Below are 21,808 nucleotides of genomic sequence, written 5' to 3'. Positions count from 1 at the left end.
GGAGACTCTTCTGCCGCCGCGCTGGACTTCCTCCTTTCTATATGTAACGCGCGTTAAGAGCCACTCCGACATTACTCCGCCGTTGTATCCCGTATGTTTGGTTCTTTAACAAAGCTATTGCAGCTTTCGCTGTAAAATGTTCTTTCCTCCTACTACTCGTCTTCTTTCCTCCTACTACTCTTCCTATTTAGCCTATCGCCGACCAAACGAAAAGCCCAGGAAACAGGACTCCTGCCCAGTCTTTGTAACGCGGTGTGTCTGGAGAGACGGAGTCGTCGACGTGTGGGCCCAACGAACATAATGGCAATCGGGCGGCTGTGGCTGGGCGGCGACGATGTGATTGCGTTGATTCTCGGTGAAGAGTAGACTGCGGCTTCAATGTGGCCACTCCAAAGTTGGCTGAAGGAAACAATAATTTAAAGCGTTCAAGTTGTCATACACAGCACTTGAATAAACAGTTAGCGGCGCTAGTGAATGTATTAAACAATCTAGAGATCTGGCCCGCACACTGAGGGGAGAATCTGCTTACTGATCGATCGTTTGGTTGCAGCTAAACTAAAAGGACATGCGACCGGTGGACGGGCTTGTCTCACAGTAACTACAGGGCGTCGGCTGAGCGAATTTCATATTTCCTTTGGCAGTGGGGCGCCGCATCCATGCAAGGATAGAAGCAGACAGCCTCCCAGTTTGATCCAGCAGTCTACAGGACTTGCAGATAATGTGCGGTAAGCTTCCTTTAGGTCAACAGAAAGTAAATAAGAGGGTCGTTATGATTTCTATCTCCATAAATACATAGCACCTTTGAACAGCAAGTAGGAACATAAACTTAAAGGGCACGTAAATACCTCAAAAGCACATTCAAAAGGAAACGAATTATTTTTAGACAATGAGAAAAAAATTAATATTACCGTGAAAAACAAGAGCGCAACCACACAAATTTATGGCGAAGCACAGGAGGAACGCTTAGCTTTTTTTTTTTCTCTCTGATTTCGGAGGCTCCTGCCTTTCTTCTTTGATCTGTCAATGAAAATAAAAAAATTCAAGCGGCCGTCACTGATGCTGTGAATTTCAGCGGTAGATGTTATGCTTATCCATGATGATATATATCTTACCGTCATGGAGGAAAGGACCAGCACCTCATGACTTAACTATAGGTACTGAACGACCGCGTAGCGCCATCATGAGTCGCTTGTCGTCTTCACCTGGCAACGTCTGATTTTCGAGAAAGCAACTCGGGATCTTGTTGCTGTTTGCGTTTCGTCTCGGTTTCCCCAGCGCAAACTCCAGCGTTTTGTCTCCTCTGCAATTTCCGTTCAGCTTCGCAGGTGCGCACTTCGAGGTCTTGACGAAGTTGGCTTTTACGTTCTCGATCGCGCTCACAACGGCGTCGTTATCCGCCGAACTTGTTGATGGACTGGAAGGCCTCAATATATCTTTTGGGATTTTCTTTACCGCAGTGAACTACCGCGTTCCTTGCAAACAAAAGAAGACGAGTCCTTGCCGTTCGTAGAGCTAAGCGCTATTTCTTTTTTTTAGCGAGGTGTTTTTCTTTTTTTGTGGTTTCATACGCCGGCCTGCATACGCCGTGCGCTCATAGCAAACGCCAGACGAAGAGATTGCCAGACACCCTAACATTAACAGTTACAAGGGTGTAAAATGATCGAAACTTTGCGTCGAAGCCGTCCTTCGGACAGGTACTTCGCCGACAATTACACATCACGCGCACCCTCCGTGCCCGGTTAACGGCAATTAATTCCAAGCCATTCCTACCGCTTTTAATCGAACACAGCCTCCCTTAACGCTTTTTTGCTGTCTTTCGCTCCTTTCAGCATTCGTGGTTGGATGCAGCGAAGATGAAACGATCTCAAGAAGTCACTGCCTTTCACCGTTCTACAACGAAGAGCTGTTATGAGCTTAGTCTGAGCAAACAGCCTCAGCTGTAACGCAGCACGAGCGCTCCTCACGCGGCCGTGGCCGCTTCGTCTTCTTTGTGGCTCAGAGCGGAGGTCCCGTGGCGCGCCCAGCTCCTTCGCCATGGCAGAAGCAGGACCGTCGGATCAGCCGGAGTCGCCAACAGAGATTCGACATTCTCATGAGCGGGAGATGCATTAGTCAGGGCAAAATCCCGTCTATGCGAAAAGTAACCAGGTGAAAGAATTTTCTTCAGCTGTATAATGTAGCCCTTACGGCACCCCTAAAAACGAAAGGTCTGAATGGGCGAGGACAAGGATTCTGCTCGAGTTACACCAATTTAGAGCTTAAGAGCTGCTGTAAGCGCTCAGCTGCGCGGCAAAAACTGTTGCCTGGTTACTTTTGGCAATGTGAACGTGAAGCCGCTAGGCTACGCGGTCAAGCGAACGTCGTCGCCAGAATGACACAACACTTGTTTGGAAGTATAGCAAGCGCGAGGGAAACATTCGGCCTGGCTGCCCACGTACGCATGCCAGGAGAATCGCAGCAGCAGCCGCTTGCTGAACGTGGGCTAAAGGATGAACAACATCAAACAGCAGCGGAAACAGCCTTTCGCTGTTTTGTTAAGCATGCAGTACCTTAATCGAAGTGTCTAACGTATACCAGAGGCAGAGAGAACCAGTGCCCCCATGAAACACGAGGATTTATGACCGGGTCACTCTGGACGAAGCGAAGTCCGCCTCCGCTGCATTTTGAATAGGCTTACTGATGCACATCGGTCCAGCACTCAATTTTTTTTATTTTGCTGTCTACAACGCTTGTCGCTACAGTCGAAGCTGCTGCTTTAGCCTTCCAGCATTGATGCCAATTAGTCCACGTCGCGTGTGTTGCAGTAAACAAATGCGGCTACGGAGTGCTGCATAAGGAACACGAACCTAACACTAAAAAAAAAAGGACGAACATAATGCACTGAAGACAAAAATAGGGCACAAAACAGTCACTTCAAGCACTAAGCATAACACAATGACATGTCCAGAGTACAAACTCTAATGGCATTCTCGCAACAGACTAGCAGGCTGGCTTCTTGAGATCAAAGCTGCTTCTGAGCGACGTGCCAGTTTTTTTACCAAGAGTGTTCCTGGTCGCTCTCTTCACGAGAAATAAAAAAAAATACTAGCATTTGTAGTTGCTCCGGCTGCTGTTTTGGTGGAACGAACCCGATGGAGCCGCTACTTGGCGTCGAATTTGAGCAACAACTTGTCACCGGAGACGTAACCGTCGGTGTCAAAACAGCCTGCTTTCAAGCTCTTGGAGCTCACCGAGGGCTTTGCGATCTCACTACTACCGGGCTTTAGGCATTTTTCTTTCAGATCCCTCTTGGTGTCGACGGTCAAGGAGCGCGCCTTTCCTTTAATCGTGTGATGAATAACGCTGAGCGTCAGCTTCTTATCGAGGGGCCACTCGAGGAAATTGTCATAAATTCCTCTTCGCACGTAGAAGGAGAAGCGAAGCCGCAGTGTGCCGGCAGTGTGTTCCAGCATCAGACCGGGGACGATCATATAGCCGAAAAACGGCGTGCTGATGTCGTGGAAAAAATCCGACGCCTCGCCCACAGTAACTGCCCTGTACTTTAGTTTCGACCAGCCCTCGAGGTACCACTGCGTGGGTACCGAGACACGTACGCGCTGTCGCAAAACGTGCTTTCCAAGGCTTATCAGGTGGCCGATCTTTTCCGCGACGTATTCTTGAGAGAGTGCATCGTCGGCGTCCCCCTCATTTTGAACAGCCTGGAGAACGTGCTTTGTTCCACTTTTGATTTCGTCCGTCCAGTCACTTGATGTCGTGGTCTCCCCTTTCAGCTGTGCCCTAACCTCCTCGCAGGCCTTCAAGACGAATACAAGCTCTTCTGGCATCAGTTTACCGAGCGCATCTCTTACAACGTCGATTCCAGCGACAATCATGCGGACAAGGCGGCCGATCTCATTGAGGTACCCTTGCAGCAGGGAAGACAAAGCTTCGCCGCCAACGCTGCCAGGTGCAGAGGGTACTTCCGTTCCACTCACCGTGACCAGAGCTTCAGCCTCCCTTCCGCTGCCTCCCGTAGGGCCCTCTGGGCTCAACTCACTCTTGCCTTTGTCATGTGGCAGCGCAGAGCCCTCCACCAGAGTGGGTTGGTCTTCGGAAGAATCGTTCTCTTCTGTCTTGCCAGTGTCTTGGATGGGAGCTGTTTTTCCTTCGGCTGTGCTAGTTGTCCCAGTTTTAGGCCTCGCGCCTCGGCTGCTGTTCGGCTCGGACATGCTCAGAGTGCCGCTCGTCAGTATAGCAGCAACGTGCGGGTACTGATCGCGTCCTGGCGGCGCTGTTTCGGGTGATGCGCTGCCACTGTCCGGCGGTACTCCTCGCCCTTGAACGCTGCCTTCCTGTGGGGGATCCGGGTTCGGCACAACCGTAGGTGATAGGCATAACAGGTTTTCTGGGACTTCAGCATCCAAGGAAACACTGGGTACTTCGCTCCCCGTCAGCAGATCGATCTTCCGATCCACAAAACTTGGTATTCCTAATAACCCGGTATGGGCGGCACTGGGGAGCTGTTCGTACAGATAACGTGCTACAGACGCCGGAGTGTAGCTGTCAACAGCAGGTGCTTGCTTCCCGCCGTGGGCACTGTGTGGTTTAGGTCCCCTTGCTGCGTCCGCGATCGGATGAGTGATCGGCAAGATGTTTGTCGAATGGTAGCGCCCAGTCAAGGCGGATGCCTTTAGACTTGGGGCGACGTCTTCGCGCTCGAGCTTTGGATGTTGGTCATCAGCGAGCAGTAGGTCTACACTCAGAGGTTGGGAAGCGGCTGGGTTTTCCGGTTCGAGTTGCCTGATAGTGTCTTCGCCCCCAAGCAGCGCTCTTGGGTTGTTCTGCAGAAAAGAGGGCTGCTGCGGCCTCTCAGGGCTGCAGCCTGAAGACAGATGTGCGATTACATCCCCGTGGGTGATCGCTTGGCCGCACCTGGAGCAGCTAACAGAGTGGTACAAGCAGTCCTTGTGAAAGTGTTCGAGGATCAAGAACGACGGTCCCGAGAGCACGCAGCCCCTCTCTGCGTTCCAGCACTTTATCTGCAAGAGACAAAAACGGGAAGAAATAATTTTTCTTCACGGACCCTGCTGAAAACAGAGGAGATGGGCAGAATAATAATAATTGTTTTTTTGGGGAAAGGAAATGGCGCAGTATCTGTCTCATATCGTTGGACACCTGAACCGCGGCGTAGGGGAAGGGATAAAGGAGGGAGTGAAAGAAGAAAGGAAGAGAGAGGTGCCGTAGTGGAGGGCTCCGGAATAATTTCGACCACCTGGGGATCTTTAACGTGCCCCGCCGCGGTGGCTCAGTGGTTAGGGCGCTCGACTACTGATCCGTAGTTCCCGGGTTCGAAACCGACCGCGGCGGCTGCGTTTTTATGGAGGAAAAACGCTGAGGCGCCCGTGTGCTGTGCGATGTCAGTGCACGTTAAAGATCCCCAGGTGGTCGAAATTATTCCGGAGCCCTCCACTACGGCACCTCTTCTTCCTTTCTTCTTTCACTCCCTCCTTTATCCCTTCCCTTACGGCGCGGTTCAGGTGTCCAACGATATATGAGACAGATACTGCGCCATTTCCTTTCCCCAAAAAAACCAATTATTATTATCTTTAACGTGCACTGACATCGCACAGCACACGGGCGCCTTAGCGTTTTTCCTCCATAAAAACGCAGCCGCCGCGGTCGGGTTCGAACCCGGGAACTCCGGATCAGTAGTCGAGCGTCCTAACCACTGAGCCACCGCGGCTGGTTGGGCAGAAAACTCAAGTTCAGGATTCTTGTGCGTCAGATTTGAATCTTGTACTATTTTAAAGCAAGGTAAGCCTCTCTCCGAGAGTACACACTTTAGTCAGACTCTTATACTGCTATTGGCCACATACAGAACCGCACCCTGCCCCCTTTACTGCAGCAGGAGGTCGAACAAGCGGCCTCCGCACAACAGCTTTCCATCGTTTTCCTCCCCTGGGTCCCTGGGCACTCGGGGATTGACGGCAATGAGCTGGCTCATCAGCTCGCCCGCGACACTCTACCAGGCAGCGCTCATCCCCTGGCCCAAGCCCTCGGAGGACGGTGGAGGACTCACCCTGTGCCGCAGCATAAAGGAGGTCTATCTCGAGCTTCGCCTCGACAAACGACTTTTCCCTCCTCCTCATCCATCACTCACGGTGCCGGAGGCTCGCCTTCTTCGGCACATCCAAATAAATGCTGTCATGCACCCTCCCGCCTATTTATCTGTCGCTACCGAACAGACCCTTACTGTTCCAACTGACCCTCTGTCTATGCAGACCTGGCCATTGCCTCTTCTACTGCTCGGCTGCTCAGCAGTCGGGTTCATATCCCCTCCCTTCTCGATCCATCACCACCTGGCTCGACCGGCTTGACTCTGAAGGGGAAGAACAGCGACCCAGGTGGTCGACATGCTCGGCCTGTAAATTATGCCTGGATAAAGGTCTACTACTACTACTACTAATACTACTACTACTACTATTTGAAAGGAATGGTCCATTCTTCCTATTCGTAGCAAAAATGTTTTAAAGTTTGCACATCGCTCGTAGCGGGTAGGTAAGACCAGCATAAAAAACCTACGGGGAAAGTTTTTGACGGTAGCAAAAACATTAACAGAAAAAAATGGGAGTCTGGCGAAGGGATATCTGCGGATATACTGATTGTTATAACTAAATATTACGATATACGAAAAACTTGCGTTCATAAACTATTTCTAGTTGAAAATGCGCTCTTCCAGAATTTCTGGGTATGGGAACGCGATAAAGTTCTACCTGGCAATTACCTTTTTGCATAGCTGCTATCGGATTTCGTCTCAGGGTATGGAGCTGTGTGTGCCATTGCTGCCTTTGGTGCGAAATGAAGTTGATAAGCAATGGTTTTTAGCCCTTTAAGAGTCGAAGTGCTCTCTGGTGCTCTGGATTGTAGCTCTGGCGACGAACTGAGATATTTGTAGAAAAAAAAAGCAGTTTTTACTGCACTTGGAAAACACTGCTCTCTAGAGCCAATCGCGTGAAGGCCAAGCAATTTGAGGAAAGCACGGGCTCAGTTCTAGGTCGCGTGAGCAGAAACAGGCACAGGCGTGAATAATTTCTCATGGAAAAAGTGCACGGACCTCGGATATTTTCGTGAAGGTCCCGCTCAAAAGATGGACATGTAGAGGACCATCACGCGTGAACATTCAGGCATGCAACGCCACCCTGCTAGCGCTACGGGCGCTTAAGCGAAGTTGTGTGTGAGCATCCACGGCAGACGTACGGCGTCATAGGAGGCATAAGGTAGCATGCCGCGGTCCCATGCGTCGCAGTCAGCTGATGGGTTTGCACGCCGCACACGACGGCTAAACTTGAGCCGAGCGCTTGATCTTAAAGAGAGCGGGGTGAGATAAGGGCGAATAGCGCCTCTACTTCGAGCAGATTTAAAAAGTGTCACGAAATAACAGGACAGGTGTAAGTTCTGCGACTCCTTTTAACTGCATGCAGATTGGTGCAACGATCTAACGATTTGAACGAAAGGAACTTACGCTGCTCGTCTGAGTTGATAAAACTAGGTCTACATAATACTGAACGTAGCCTAACAACGCCCTTCTTCGCGGCGCGACGTTTGAGCGGTGCAGATATAGAAAAGTGGCTTCGATTGGCGTCACTTACGTGTCTCGCTGCCAGGTCTGGGATGGTGAAGGGCATGATGGCCACGTCCTGCTGGCGGAAGCTGAGGGCATCCAGCGCGCAGGTGTTGCTCCGTGTCGCGCATTGAGCATAGCAGCCGGCACAGATGATGTGACAACAGGGCAGCATCATCATGCTCGCACACACTCGCCCGCAATATGCGCAGTACCGGCTGGGGGGTAGAGGTTCCAGAAAACAGGTCTCTCTCCAGTCGAGATCATTGTCGAATCCATACAGCGTGTAGGTAGTAGCCGACTTCTCTGTCGCCGACGCCATCTTGTCCGTCGCCGATGAGGAAGACGTGCGGGCCTCTCTGCCCTAGCGTCTCGGCACACCGAACGGCCGCCGCGGTCGGCTGGTGTCCAAGCCCTTGCCTTCGCAGTCCCAGCGGAGCTGCAGCCGCGGCTGGAAGACCGAGTGAGCTGCTGCCGGAAGACCGAGAGAGCTGCTGCTGGCAGGCCGTGTGTTCCAGGGGAGGCAAGGCCGACGTGTACCAGCGGTACCCTGGGCTACGTGTCTGAACGCGCCGCGCGCTCACGCTAGAACGCTGGCTCGAGCAGATCACAGCACGCGGGAAGAGAAAGAAGACACGAAATTTAAACTTCTGTGCATATTCGTGCCCTTTTCAGATCATTCAAAAAGAAACGAGTTTTTATTATTTTTTTAATTTTGAGTAAGAAAAGTCGTTAGGCATTCAACGATCCTGTGTACAGTAAGCAGGAAGGAAAGAAAATGATACTTATTTGCGGGCCAAAGTAAGCTCGCGTTGTGTAAATGGCCTGAGCCGCTAGGGCTCGCCTTAAATCCAACGATGCCAAAAGCAGAAAAGCGAGTGCCATATGTCTACTAAGGGGAAGAAGAAAAAGAGGAAGAGTATGACTGCGACAGTCTCATTTCGAATCCGGCATCAGAACTTCATTCTTGTTGTCCTGATAAAATAAATGGAGGGGGGGGGATCCAGACGCGCGAAGCGGCAGGGCTGCGGAAACAGGAATGGGAAGGGTTAAAAAAAAAAGGGGGGGGTGGGGGCGGATGGCCGGTTTTGCTGATGTTTGAAGACGGCGAAGGCTAAAAGAAAAAAGACAGATTGAAGGGAAATAAGAGGGAAAATAAGTTCCCAACACCAGGGCTCAATACGTGTCAAAGTGCCCGGCGCTACAGGATCCAGAGTAGCAGAAATGGACGTCGCAAAAAGATGCTTTGCAGAGACGAGCCAGTTTTTAATTTTTTTTAGAACAAAATCCGCCGTCTGGATGTACCATGCTCAAGGAGAGGGGTTTGTGCTGATCTTAGGGGGGGGGGGGGTGACGACAGTCGAGGGGGGGGGGGGGGGGGGGAATGAACGAAAAAAATTAATGTGGATTAGCCCTGCTAATCCAGGATATACAAAGCGAAAGATAGATTGAGGTCTCCAGTGGCCCACGGAGCCGGTTGTCGCCTTTGCTTACCTGAAAATGAACGGTCTTTGCAAAGTTGTCAGCGCCAATGAACTCTATGAACGCCGTTGGCTCACTTGTTTTGTTTGGCTTTTGAGGAAAGTAAATGGCACAGTAACCGTCTCACATATCTCGGTGGACACCCGAACCGCGCCGTAAAGGAAGGAATAAAGGAGGGAGAGAAAGAGGAAAGAGAAAACTGAAAATCGAAAGTTGGATTTTGAGGAAGGGCGCGGCGCTGCGCAGCGGCGGATAGGATAGGATACACTTTACTGCTCTAACAAGGTATTTCGGTCAGACAGAGGTCATCTTCAAGCAGATGTCTCCCTCCATCTTGCAGAGGTCGGCGCCCCTATATTCCAGGGCACCGCTGAGTTTGGCCGCTCGCTGGGCATGGATGACCAATTCGCTTTGGAGGATTGCGTTGCCCCTGGAGAGCACTCTCCCACAGCTCCACACTCGGATTTTCTGAGCCATGGAATGCTTTATTTATGTCACATTCCCAAGTAATGTGGTATAGGGTGGGTGTTGCACCGCACCATGGGCAGATGTCCCTGCATTGGTTCGGGAACATTTTGCTAAGGATGTCTAAATTGCGGAAGGTTTCGGTTTGCAGCTTCCTCCAGTAAACTGCTTCTTGTTGATTTAATTTGTTGTGGGGAGGAGGATACTTTAGTCTCGTCCCTCTGTAATAATTGAGAATGTCGGAGTACGTCGGTATTACCCTCAAGAAGTCCTCCGGGTCTTCGTTCAAGAGTGCTCGGTTAGTGTACTCGCGAGCGACTCTATCGACCCTTTGCTTGCCTTCTATCTCGGTATGTCCCGGTATCCAGAAAATGGTGTGTCTACTGTGATCTTTGGGTAGGCCTGCGCGGAGGAGGATTTGGAGCGCTTTATGACCTTTTCTGCCGTTAATGTAGTTACGGCATGCCTGTTTCGAATCTGTGAGGAAATTGTTGAGGACTTATTCGCGCGATTACCCACCGCGGCCGCTAGAGCAACAGCCATTTCCTCTCGCTCGGTTACCGTGCAGTCCCGTGCCGCCGCGCAAGTGATCTTATAGTCTGAGCCTATTACTGTCGCGACCACTTTTTGCTCCGTTGTTCCCCGTCTCCGGGGGTACATCGCGGCGTCCGTGTAGATCGTGTTCGCCTTGACTGCCAAGTATTTTTCTACATATTTCGCTCGGACGTTTCGCCTAGCTGCGTTTAAATATGGATCCATATTTTTGGGGAGCGAGCCTATTTTGATGGTGCTGCGGAAATTATCAGGCAGACTCGCTGTTCTCTGCTCTGCTCTTAGCGTTGCTTGATGCCCCAGTCTTATGAGGAGCGCTCTGCCAGTGGTCGTCTGCTGGAGCCTGTCTCGTTGTGACTCTAGTTGAGGAACACCTGTGGCTCGGTGCTACTAGTGGCGCATGCGCACTAGTGACTAGGGAGCGAGAGAGAGAGAGAGAGAGATAAACTGCGCCGTTCGTGACGTCACTCGTGCTCATGGAGGAATAAAAAAACTAGGAGGGAGCATGACGTCCCGCGCTCAGCCTCTACAAGCCATCCTCCTCCGACGCCGCTGTCGAAGGCCCTTTTGCGCACTAACTCTTGGGAAATAGGCCCTCCACAGTTGCCAGACTGCCAATCAGCGCTTGGATTATCGTGCTTTTTAGTCTGACGCAACACAGCGAAAGGGCGAAACCGAAACCGAAATCCGGCTAAGAGCTACCGCTGCCGTGTCACGTGAGGACCTATTTCCCATGATGCTTTCTATTATATTTTTTTATGACTAGGCTTCAAGATTAAGACGTCACGCTCCATCCTAGTTTCTTTTTCCTCCATCTAGGCTCGTGCTCCGACATACGCCGGCTGGCGCGAAGCGCGGTGTTGACTAGCGTAATGAAGCTTTTCGCTTCAAAAAAAAACAAAAAAAAAACAGATGCGCGAAAGATAGGAGAGAAGAAATTCAGAGAGGCTGCAGACAAACACAATGACGACGTATGCCGAAAAACGCATCTTGCTCTAACCAGAGATCATAAATATTGGACATCAAAAATGTTTTTATTCATACATTCTTAGCGCACGCATTATTCGTCATACGTGCGCGAAATCCACGGAAAGAACTCGTAATACAGCTCCATCGACAGCGGAGCGCCACTCACGGCGACCCCAACGCGCGCCACCGAGAGCAAACTGCCGTCGCATCTCCCGGGGACGCAGGGACTGAACACCATCACCACCACAATCACTGTCTGGTGACTCGTCGTCGGCGTCCTCTCCTAAATCCAGACGAGTGTGGAAGGGCTTCACACGCTCGATGTTGACGATATCTCGCTTGCGACAGTTGCGATTGACGATCTCCCAGTTGTTCTCTGGTACTTGTCAAAGTAGACGGAACGGCCCGTGGTACCGGTGGAGCAGTTTGGTGGTCTTCCCTTTTGACCGAGGAGACGTCCACATGTACACGAGATCTCCCGGATAGAAAACAGCCTTACGTTGCCTCGAGTCGTATGCCTTTTTTATTCTTCTGCTGCCGCTGCCTCTCGCGCTGAGCAACTACTTGGCGCTCCTGGCGAAGCCGCTGTACATTTTGAGCGCCCATTCCGCCGCCGTCAGCTTATGTGGAACCCAGGCCTACCTCGACAGGTAGTGTTGGTTCGTGTCCTTGAAGAAGGAAAAACGGAGGAAAGCCTGGCCTTTCGTGCTGCGACGAGTTATAGGCGAACAGGACATAAGGCAGGAATTCGTTCCGGTCCCGGTGATACCCCAGTCTCGGTATACCCGCCGCTGGCTGGCGTGCCTACTAGTGGACGTCGCTGGAACTAAAGGCACTGTAGTCGCACTTTTCTACATGTCTTGCGCGTCGTCTGCGACGCCTCCGCAAAGACGGGCGACGCCGCGCCCATACCTGCAGGTAAATTCATTTTTACGGCGTGAACAAACAAGAATGTGCTATAGTTGGTGCATGGTGAAAATACCACGCTGTTTGGAGGGCACAAGGGTGCACACTGCTGAGGTTGGGACGAACGACATGATACTAGAACAGGCGCGCTTGGCCTTTAAAGTGTTGTGTGTCTCATGCCATGTAGGCGATGTAGAAAAGCTCGACTGATGGGCCGCTAGTTCCCGCGACCGATACTTTAGCCACCTCCCGAGCGGAGCTGCGAAACTGAAATTAAGTTGGCCAACGCGTTGATTTTCTTCCTCTTCCACGTCCGCAATGAGTGCGGAACACTTGTGTGGGGCGTTGGTTTCAGTCAAGAATATAGCAGCAAAAGGAACGCACCAAAAAAAATTGGAAAATTGGTTTTGGGGGAAAGGAAATGGCGCAGTATCTGTCTCATATATCGGTGGACACCTGAACCGCGTTCCTTTTGCTGCTATATTCTTGACTGAAACCAACGCCCCACATAAGGGCTCCGGAATAATTTGCACGCGCCCAAAACGAGCCGTGAGTCTCGTGCGCTTGCGTGTCGTGTGCAGACGTGTCGTGTGCACACGTGTCCCCAACCCGAGTCAGCTTTGTTCGTTTTCAGAGCTCATCGGCGATTCCAGCATCTTTCTACCCGTGCGCTGCCGAGGATCTTGATCTCCAGCGGCACCATCACCTAAATGTCTACGCGGAAGGCCAGGAGGTTCACCAGGAGACAGGTAAGCACGCACCTTTATTTTTTAGACGCGTTGCGGGCAGGGCCGCAGTTGCGCTGGCGAGGGACGCTCATCGTACCGCTCTTTGTCTGGCTGTTAGCTCTCCAGTGAAGGTGTCGCCAGGCCTTCAGTTCGAAGCTTGCCGAACTTCACCGCTGGCATCATGTAATGAGCAACTCGAGGCGAAACCTCCTGGAGCATAAGCTTTCCGCTTCAGTGACAGTCAGTGACAATTCGGCGGCTTTCACCCTTCACAGTACTTAAGGCTGGTTCACATGCAAGCGACTAAGTGATTGAGCGGCGCGTCGCAGCGAGAATTCCTTACTTGTTGGAACTTCGCCGCTCATCGCCGCGGTAGATAAACCTGTTTTGAGCCGCTCATCGCCGCGACGACTCAAAACTGGTTTTTCCGCAGCGGCGGCAGCATTCGCAAGCATTTTCGCTTGCATGTAAACAGGCTTCAGTATTGCTTGCGTTCGGGGACTTTTCATTTCATTGCCGTCATTTGGTTACTGGCGAATCTCCAATCAACTCTTGGGCTGAAGCACCTTGCTGCTTCCACAGGTCGGTGTTTTAGAGGCGAAGCGTAAGGCCACAAGTCAATTTCAGTATGCGTGCCGTCGTGCTTACCAGTCGCGTCTTTCGCTCATAACTGCGCAGCCCCGTAGTCTTACGTCGTGTCCCCCACGTTGGACAGGGATGCGTTCTTCGGCAAACACTGCCGCCAGTACAGCCGATCTTGCTTGTCTCGAATGAGTATAGCTGCACACTGCCTTTTGTCGGGTATGAACATCTTAGAAGCTGGTCAGCGCGATATCGCAGTGGTGGCTCAGTGGTAGAGCATCCAGTTCGTGAGCAAGAGGTGCTAGGTTAGAATCCAAGTACCGCACACTGATCAGGATTCTTTCTTCCAACGCCACTGTTGTCTGGTCTCTTTCATCTTCCTCGAACACATACCGTCTGCCACACGCACTTTTTCATAGCTTCACGGGTTCGCTCACGTGAACCTGTCCGCACCGACAACAGCACCGTAACACGGCCAAGCGTGCAGAGGCCGGAGCTTTGCGCAGAACGAGCAGCGCCGTTGCGACGCCGCCGACATTGCATATTTTCGTGCACGAGCGTTCGTGCACTGCCGAAAGCAGAAATAGCGCGCCAGCGGGCACTGTCTGGCACACCGTGACATGGAACGCGATCAATCATGCGCGCGCCTGTTGCAGTGGTTCACGGTGGGGGTGGTGGAAACTTTATTAGACGCAGGGGAGTTTAGGACGCGCAGGTCCTTGGGTCCCCGCACGGCCCCACTGCACTCAAGTGTTCATGTCCCGGAGGCTCATGACGCTGGCAGCCAGGCCTGTGGCGATGTCTTGCTTGGCCGGGTCCTCGAAGCGCGCCTCTTTCGCGCGAGCATACTCGAGGCACGAGTGTCAGCGTTCTGGTGAAGCCGCACGTAGCGCTTGCCGGAGCCATGCCCAGCCGTAAGGTGTTAGCTGAGCACACCAGAGGAGGCAAGGAAGGGCGCTCTGACAGCCTTGCTTTGGGTGGGCTCCTGAACGGCGCCGCGTGGGAAACGATAAAAGGAGACGCGGAATGGCCAATAACCGGGCACGCGCGTTCCTCGTTGTTAATAATGGGCACTCGCTTCCCTCACGATCTGAACAGCTGATACAGGCACCTTCAGTAGCTCAGTGGGACAACACAGGTTACCTGTCCTGTAGCCACTGAGCCACTCGGCCGGTAAACCGTCATGAACACTGGAAAGGGACGGAAGAACAGGACGAACGCCACCGCTTGCTGTATTACAATAATAGTAATAATTGGTTTTGGGGGGAAAGGAAATGGCGCAGTATCTGTCTCATATATCGCTGGACACCTGAACCGCGCCGTAAGGGAAGGGATAAAGGAGGGAGTGAAAGAAGAAAGGAAGAGATGGGTGCCGTAGTGGAGGGCTCCGGAATTGTTTCGACCACCTGGGGATCTTTAACGTGCACTGACATCGCACAGCACATGGGCGCCTGAATGTATTACAAGCCGCGAAACCGGTCTCCGCATGTCGAAGAGCCTCGAAACGCATCATCGACGTTACAGCCAATGCACTCGTTTTCAGTGCAGCACATGATGGAGCAGAAGGCAATTCCAGCCAAACAGCTCCAGGTGAGGTGATCGGCTTGCATGGGGTCAGTTCGCTCCCAGTTTAGCCGGCGAGGGCTAAACATTGGAGCTGAAAGAGTTGCATTAGCGCGAGCTGTCCAAACTCTTGCGTCTTTTGGTGGCTACAGGTAAATTGAGCTGCCCAGGCATCGCTACGATTGTTACACGTTAGAACAAAAAATTAATGTGGATTAGCTCAGAAAATCCAGGATATACAAAGCGAAAGATATCGGTATTCACTGTGTTCATTGGCGTTGCCTTTGACAATATTCTAGACGGCGATGGCTTTGAGGAAAGGAAGGGCGCATAACTGGCTCCCTAGATATCCGGACGCCTCATTCGTGCTTTGGTACATGTAGCGGTGGTGAGAGACAGATGTGGCCTGAATGCATTAGCGCTGACAGCGTTGTGGCTGGCATGCGCCACTGCAGCAATAGCTGGGTCGCAGCGTTCATTTGGTGATCAATCTCTCGTGATCAACCATTAACTGCATGCCACCTCCCAGGATGCCATGGAGGGCGCGCTGCCGATCCAGTGAGCGGAACGCATTCAAAGCAGGCTTTTGCAGTCGGACACCAACGCCATACGTATGTACATGAGCGAGATTGAAGTCTCCACTGACCCACGGAGCCGGTTGTGCGCCTTTCCTGTCGTGAAAATGAACGGCCTTTGCAAAGTTGTCAACGCCAATGAACTCTATGAACGCCGTCGGCTTACTTGTTTTGTTTGGTTTTTGAGAAAAGGAAATTGTACAGTAACTGTCTCGCATATATCATATCGGTGGACACCCGAACCGCGCCGCAAGTGAAGGGATAAAGGAAGGAGGGAAAGAAGAAAGGAAGAGGAAATTGAAAATTGGATTTTGAGCAAAGGCGGCGGTACAGCTGTGGCTCAGTGCTACTAGGGCCGCATGCGCAGTAGTGACTAGGAAGCGAGAGAGAGAGAGAGAGAGAAATATCCGCGGCGAGGCGCGCGTTGAGACGTCATGTACCGCCACGGCGAGATCGCAAGTTCGCGGCCAGTAAAGCTTTCGCTTTAAAATTCGGTCGCGACGTAAGCTTGGCCGCATTCTGAACTATGGGAGGCGAGCGCCTGGCTGATAGCATTTCTCGTTTTTATGCCGGAACTTGCCTGAATTGTCCGGAAACGGCGAAAAGCTGCAGTCGCACTCGCCACGATGGCTACGTGATTAGGGCGCTCGGCTACTGATCCGGAATTCCCGGGTTCGAACCCGACCGCGGAGGCTGCGTTTTTATGGAGGAAAAACGCAAAGGCGCCCGTGTGCTGTGCGATGTCAGTGCATGTTAAAGATCCCCGGGTGGTCGAAATTATTCCGGAGCCCTCCACTACGGCACCTCTCTCTTCCTTTCTTCTTTGACTCCCTCCTTTATCCCTTCCCTTACGGCGCGGTCCAGGTGTCCAACGATATATGAGACAGATACTGCGCCATGAATCTCCTTTCCACAAAAACCAATTAATATTATTATTATTAATTGCATGCGCAGGACATCAAAGTGGGTTCTGCATAAAACGCCGGTGTACTTTGATGCGATCGGCCTAATGTAGGTGCGTTCGATGCGACGCCTGCCATGGAGACCGCCAGTCGATCGACCACAAACGCAGCCAGGAAGATGCACCTTTTCGCTTTCGACAAGGGTTAACCAGAGCTAAATCACCAGCAAATTTTCTTCCGATTTTCTCTGATTTACGGAACAGTCAGTATATGTGCCAGTATAGAAGTCAACGAAGTAGGACCCCCCCCACCCCGAGGCCATCATTTGCATAAAATTGAGGGCCACCCGTTTGACCAAGAATGTTCGAAGTGGGGCCAAACAACTTGTCATGTTCCTGAGGATAAAATTACTAATTGAGAAGAAGCGCAATATATGTGTGAGATTCGCAACGACGACCTTTCCGCCCCAAACCATGAAAACATGCATTCAGAGGACCTTCAGACGGCCATTACGGCCGAACCGTTTGTCGCAGGGGGTTCCGGATGGTATCAAATGATTCATCGTGTTGTGATGCACGCGTTTGTGAAATTTTTTAACTGATATAACGAAGAAAAATACCGGATATAGCGAAGCTGGCTGTAAATCGAAATAACAGTGTAAAGTCCATGAGGTAGATGGCGCTGCTTGTGTCTTAGAAGGGATGTTTCCGGAAAGGAAACATCCGCGGATGTTTGGATTTGGTCTTCTCCACGTTTGCTGAGCACACAGATGTAATCAGTTGAAGCTCCTGTAGCTAACGCTCTTAACTCGAGCACTGAGGCAGTGTTTTTTTTTTTTGTTGTTGTTGCCCGTGTGATGCTGCGCGTTTGGGCTCGTTGCAGGCAAAGTATTTCTAAGCTTTGCCCCTCCTTCCCCTGGCTTTAAACCTAGTCTCACGTGCAAGGAACATTGTTGCCTTCCTCGTGTACGCAGTCGCGCCGCCAACTGGACGCCATTGGAAGCAACGTGATGCGTCGCTACAAGGGTTGCACCCATTTGCTGTGCTATCTGCGCCGGGTCCGAGGTCCCTCCGCCAAGTACTGGCTGTCCAAGTTGCAGCGCCTCGTGGAGCTCATCTGCTGGATGGTGCTGATCCGTCTGATGATCGTGCTGTCCGTGCTGACCTCAGTGGTCGTGGGCTGCCTGCTGCTTGCCAGCCTGGCCATGGGTGGTCCGGCCCTGCTGCAGGCCCAGTCTGAGTTCCTGGGCCGGGCATTCTGCGAGGGAGTCGCCCTGGTGTACCACTACATCTCGAACCCCCAGCAAGCGCGCCTGCTGGACCACGCCAGGAGGGGAAAGAGGCTGTGAGCCTGAGCTGCCGGCGCAGCGGTGAGCGGGCACCGGCTACTCGCAGCGCACAGTGCAGGGCACTGGGTAAAACGCAGTTGTGTAAGGTGTGTGTTACATTGGGTGAGTTGAAACTTAGTCTGTTATCGTCCCGTCCCGACCAGTCCATCTCCGTGGGAGCCGCAGCGCACATGTTTGTCGAGGAAAGTACTGACATCGCTCAACTGGGCCGTTGGTCAGGCCTCAACTTCACCAGCTATAATCTGAATGTGGTGCAAGCTTCCGGGACACAAGCGCACTTGTCCACCAGTGTGACCAGAGTGACAGAAGTTCGTAGCTTGTATAGAGCATTTCACACTCGCACATAAGGATCGCATGTAAACGCGGCGCTCTTTGTGTGATATTGCCTATCCCGCTACGTCATTTTGGAACCAAGTCGAGTCTTTTCATGGACCTGTGGTGTGTTCTTTTAGAGTGCTTGCGCTGGCGAAGTTGGATTCTGGTCAGTGTGATATGTGTGCTTGGGTGTCTTGTGTAAAGTGCGTTGTGTACTGCCACGTCACTGCCCCTCAGTGGCTCTACCTCATTTGAACAGACGAACCAATATGTCATTGTTTTTGCCTCTAAGGCAGTGTTTGTCCCCACCTCAAAAAACACGTCTCGCTTTCGTAACCGCAGCTGATGTGACCAGTGTTGTAGACGCAAATAGGACGCAGATATTTCCAAGTTGCACAAAAACAGGATTCTGTTCACAGGCGTAGCTAAAAAGCGTCTGATGCAAGATGCTGCGAAAGGAACACCAGGTTCAAAACCGCGCACTGAACGCTGGCGGTGCTTGGCAGAACGCAAGCAATATAAATCACCCCAGAGACCCTACTACTCGCCACCGCGTCACCTGTCGGATTCCGTACAACGCGTGGTTCGTCTGCCCGCTGCGGACTAAATATGGGTGGCATTACAGGCCACACTGGGAAAACAAGTGGTGAGGTTAAGAGTCGTGACTACATTTGTTAAGAATATTGGTTGAAATTGTGGGCAGTGTGGACGGCGGCTGAAGAGGACAGGCGAATAACAACAGGGGAAGAGCTGCCATCCAGCTCGACCGGTGGGAGAGTACCGCTGAAGCACAGGACGGCAAAGAGAACCAGGCATTAGAAAGCAGCGGGCGGACATAGGGATGTGGGCTGGAATCGCAAGGCTTGTGTAACGGGTCTCGTTTGCCAGCATACTTTGGTTACGAAAGTGACGACGCCAGTATTTTCAAAAGCTCTCCATCTTGTTATGCTGCAATCACCTGTGCCATTTTCGCAGTGCTTTCAAAGTGCTTGTTTTTGCACATCTTCTATTGGGACTTGAGGCGACAGTGATGCGTGTAGTGCGCGCTCAGCGTGCATCGAGCCATCCCCTGCTTTGTTCGGTGCAGTGCATTTTGCATTTCTCTCACCCAGTGTACCGCGCGCTTTCATAGCCTTTGTCGACTGCCTTTTTTGCAAGTGCTGTTCGCAGTGTGGTGGTCTTGAGTTGCCTTGCTTACAATTTGATGTTTGCTGGTGCAGTTGTGGGAGTTCACTTGTTGTGGCATTAAAGGTTTCCAACTCACACGTCGTTACCCGATTTCTTGGCGTGCTTTGAGGGCACAAATCAGCCCTGTTACACGTGCGGCCTTCATTTGCTTAGCTTTCAATGAAGCACCGCTGATGTAAGTTGGAGCAGACGACGCTTGACACCCAAACCATTCGCTGTGGGCTGAACATGTGTGGTGTATGGTGGTCCAGGAGCCCTGTGCCCTCCGCTCCTCGCTTAATTGGCCCGGTCGATCAGTCTCAGCTGGTCGGTTGGGTTAGCGGCTAGCAAGGTGTCTTCCCAAGAAAAGCGATGCACCGGCTCCGACAGAGCTCGTATACTCTGCGCTATATGCAAAGCTGCTGCTCCTCTCGCTAGGCCGTTTTACACCGCTGCTGCTGGCACAGAAAATACTGCAGGTTGGCTACGCTATGTCACATCCCGACGGCGCAGCATTCTGGGAAGTACAGCTAGTGTTCGCGCGTAAGAACGCTTCGTGACTGGCCGGCGCCCTCTGCTGTCGTTCACAACAGCCCATCGATGCAAACGGTCTAGCCAGTCACGTGACGTTATCTGCGTCAACAGTTTCACGCATCCGTCCCTTGATGAGCTACTAACAGTACCATCTTTTGCAATGTTCCAAAGCTTTACTTTTTTTTTAAAGGCAGATTGCACTGAGTGCTTCAGCGTGCACTTACGTGAATTGGCGAAAATAGGGTATTTGAACAACTGTTATGCAAAGAAAACATTGAAGACGAGTTAAGTGAGCGGAGTCCCCGGTTTAGGATCGGGTCTGGCAGAATCTGCTGCCGTCTTCGCCCGTTCGATCAGCTGTAGCTGCCGGTCGGGGTCAGAGCTCGACAGCTCTCCCCACTGCTCGTTAGTAGAACGTGGGACAGTTACTGCGTTGACAAGTCAGTCAACGCAATAACCTTTCAGCCAGTCTCATGGCGGCTTCGCTTTCGCTTTTTTTGTTTTTTAGGTTTCCATGTGGAAGTGTTCTGCACTGTGGAGCAGTTGGTAAATATAGTGCCGGGAAAATTTCATGTAGTCTTGTGGGGTGAGGGGAAGTGTTAGTCTGTAATAATAATAATAATAATAATAATAATAATAATAATAATAATAATAATAATAATAATAATAATAATAATAATAATTGGTTTTGGGGGAAAAGAAATGGCGGAGTATCTGTCTCATATATCGTTGGACACCTGAACCGCGCCGTAAGGGAAAGGATAAAGGAGGGAGTGAAAGAAGAAAGGAAGAAGAGGTGCCGTAGTGGAGGGCTCCGGAATAATTTCGACCACCTGGGGATCTTTAACGTGCACTGACATCGCACAGCACACGGGCGCCTTAGCGTTTTTCCTCCATAAAAACGCAGCCGCCGCGGTCGGGTTCGAACCCGGGAACTCCGGATCAGTAGTCGAGCGCCCTAACCACTGAGCCACCGCGGCGGGGCTTAGTCCTGTAGCTGTCTGAATATTGTTTCCTGTTCCTTCATAAGTGATTTGAGGCCCGGCGGATCGGTTTGCCGCGAGAGTCTGTAGAGTAGTGTTGTGCTATGTGTCTTAAAGTGACCAACCGTTAGTGGCCGGTCGGGCTGTATATGGTGCCTCGATGCCACTTCCTTTGGTAGGGTGGTGACATCTCTGCCATTTTGACGCACGGGCTCATTTAGCCCCTTAAAGTATTTTTGTGGAAATCAGTATTTTCGGGTCCTCGACACATGATATAGTTCAAGACTTCTTCCAGACATCGAAGTCTTAGAGGTGCACTAAAGAGGATTCTGAAGTCGTCTTTTTACTGCGGAACTCGATCCGCACCCACCGAGAAGTCTTAGAAACCTCGAATTATTGTCCTGTGCGGCCGATTTTCCTATTCAATTCGTATTAAACCTCCCAGCTCCCGCCTTTTTTTTTTCTTTTTGTTTAACTACGAGAGTAGGCGGAGTCAACCAACGCGTGGAGTGCCTTTCAGCCAGTCCAGTGGCGGCTTCGCTTTCGCTTTTATTTTGTTTTTTTTAGGTTTCTGTGAACAATAGTTTCAGTCACAGACAACACAGCCGCTAATTAGGCCCACGGAAATAAAAATACGCCTGGACTCTGAGTTCGCAGATCAGCCTGCGTATTCCCACGTATCACTTAGCCGATGGCAGAGCAGCAAGACGCCACGCGACTGGCTGAGAGGCACTCCAAGCGGTGGTTGACTCCTCCTAACCTCGGACGTCAGTTAAAGAAAAAAGGAAAGGCCGAAGCCGAGACGTTTAATCTGATTCAGTAGAGAAATCGATTGCACAAGCCAATGATTTGAAGTTTATAAGAATGATTGTGTGCTGTGCGATGTCAGTGCACGTTAAAGATCTCCAGGTGGTCGAAATTATTCCGGAGCCCTCCACTACGGCACCTCTCTCTTCCTTTCTTCTTTCACTCCCTCCTTTACCCTTCCCTTACGGCACGGTTCAGGTGTCCAACGATATATGAGACAGATACTGCGCCGTTTCCTTTCCCTCCAAAACCAATTATTTTAATGCTTGGAGCATGTAGATCGAGTTCCCGCGGTAAAAAGGCGCGCTCAGAATCCTCTTTAGTAAATTG

The 21,808-nt window shown here is 51.4% G+C and overlaps 2 protein-coding genes across 2 annotated transcripts; one reads left to right on the top strand and one right to left on the bottom strand.

Annotated features, from left to right (window-relative positions):
- Positions 1-3,060: 3,060 nt before the first annotated feature.
- On the bottom strand, positions 3,061-8,022 carry LOC144114708 (uncharacterized). The gene is made up of 2 exons (XM_077648608.1): positions 7,629-8,022; positions 3,061-5,018 (listed from the first exon to the last, which is right to left on the bottom strand). Exons 1-2 carry the CDS (start codon positions 7,920-7,922, stop codon positions 3,141-3,143), a joined length of 2,172 nt encoding a protein of 723 aa, XP_077504734.1. The 5' UTR covers positions 7,923-8,022; the 3' UTR covers positions 3,061-3,140.
- A 4,521-nt stretch (positions 8,023-12,543) lies between these two features.
- LOC144095484 (uncharacterized) lies at positions 12,544-18,135 on the top strand. Its single transcript, XM_077629212.1, has 2 exons — positions 12,544-12,723; positions 17,298-18,135. Exons 1-2 carry the CDS (start codon positions 12,685-12,687, stop codon positions 17,670-17,672), a joined length of 414 nt encoding a protein of 137 aa, XP_077485338.1. The 5' UTR covers positions 12,544-12,684; the 3' UTR covers positions 17,673-18,135.
- Positions 18,136-21,808: the final 3,673 nt, after the last annotated feature.

Source organism: Amblyomma americanum, chromosome 1, assembly GCF_052857255.1.
Source record: "Amblyomma americanum isolate KBUSLIRL-KWMA chromosome 1, ASM5285725v1, whole genome shotgun sequence".
Taxonomy (NCBI): Eukaryota; Metazoa; Arthropoda; class Arachnida; order Ixodida; family Ixodidae; genus Amblyomma; species Amblyomma americanum.
This window is presented reverse-complemented; position numbering and strand designations above follow the sequence as displayed.

What these genes read in the sequence shown, in the direction of transcription:
- LOC144095484 (XM_077629212.1), top strand. Translation starts at nt 12,685, where the DNA reads ATGTCTACGCGGAAGGCCAGGAGGTTCACCAGGAGACAG. An exon ending in GGAGGTTCACCAGGAGACAG is followed by an intron (nt 12,724 to 17,297) that starts GTAAGCACGCAC and finishes TCGTGTACGCAG; the next exon opens with TCGCGCCGCCAACTGGACGC.
- LOC144114708 (XM_077648608.1), bottom strand. Translation starts at nt 7,922, where the DNA reads ATGGCGTCGGCGACAGAGAAGTCGGCTACTACCTACACGCTGTATGGA. An exon ending in CAGACCTGGCAGCGAGACAC is followed by an intron (nt 5,019 to 7,628) that starts GTAAGTGACGCC and finishes TGTCTCTTGCAG; the next exon opens with ATAAAGTGCTGGAACGCAGA.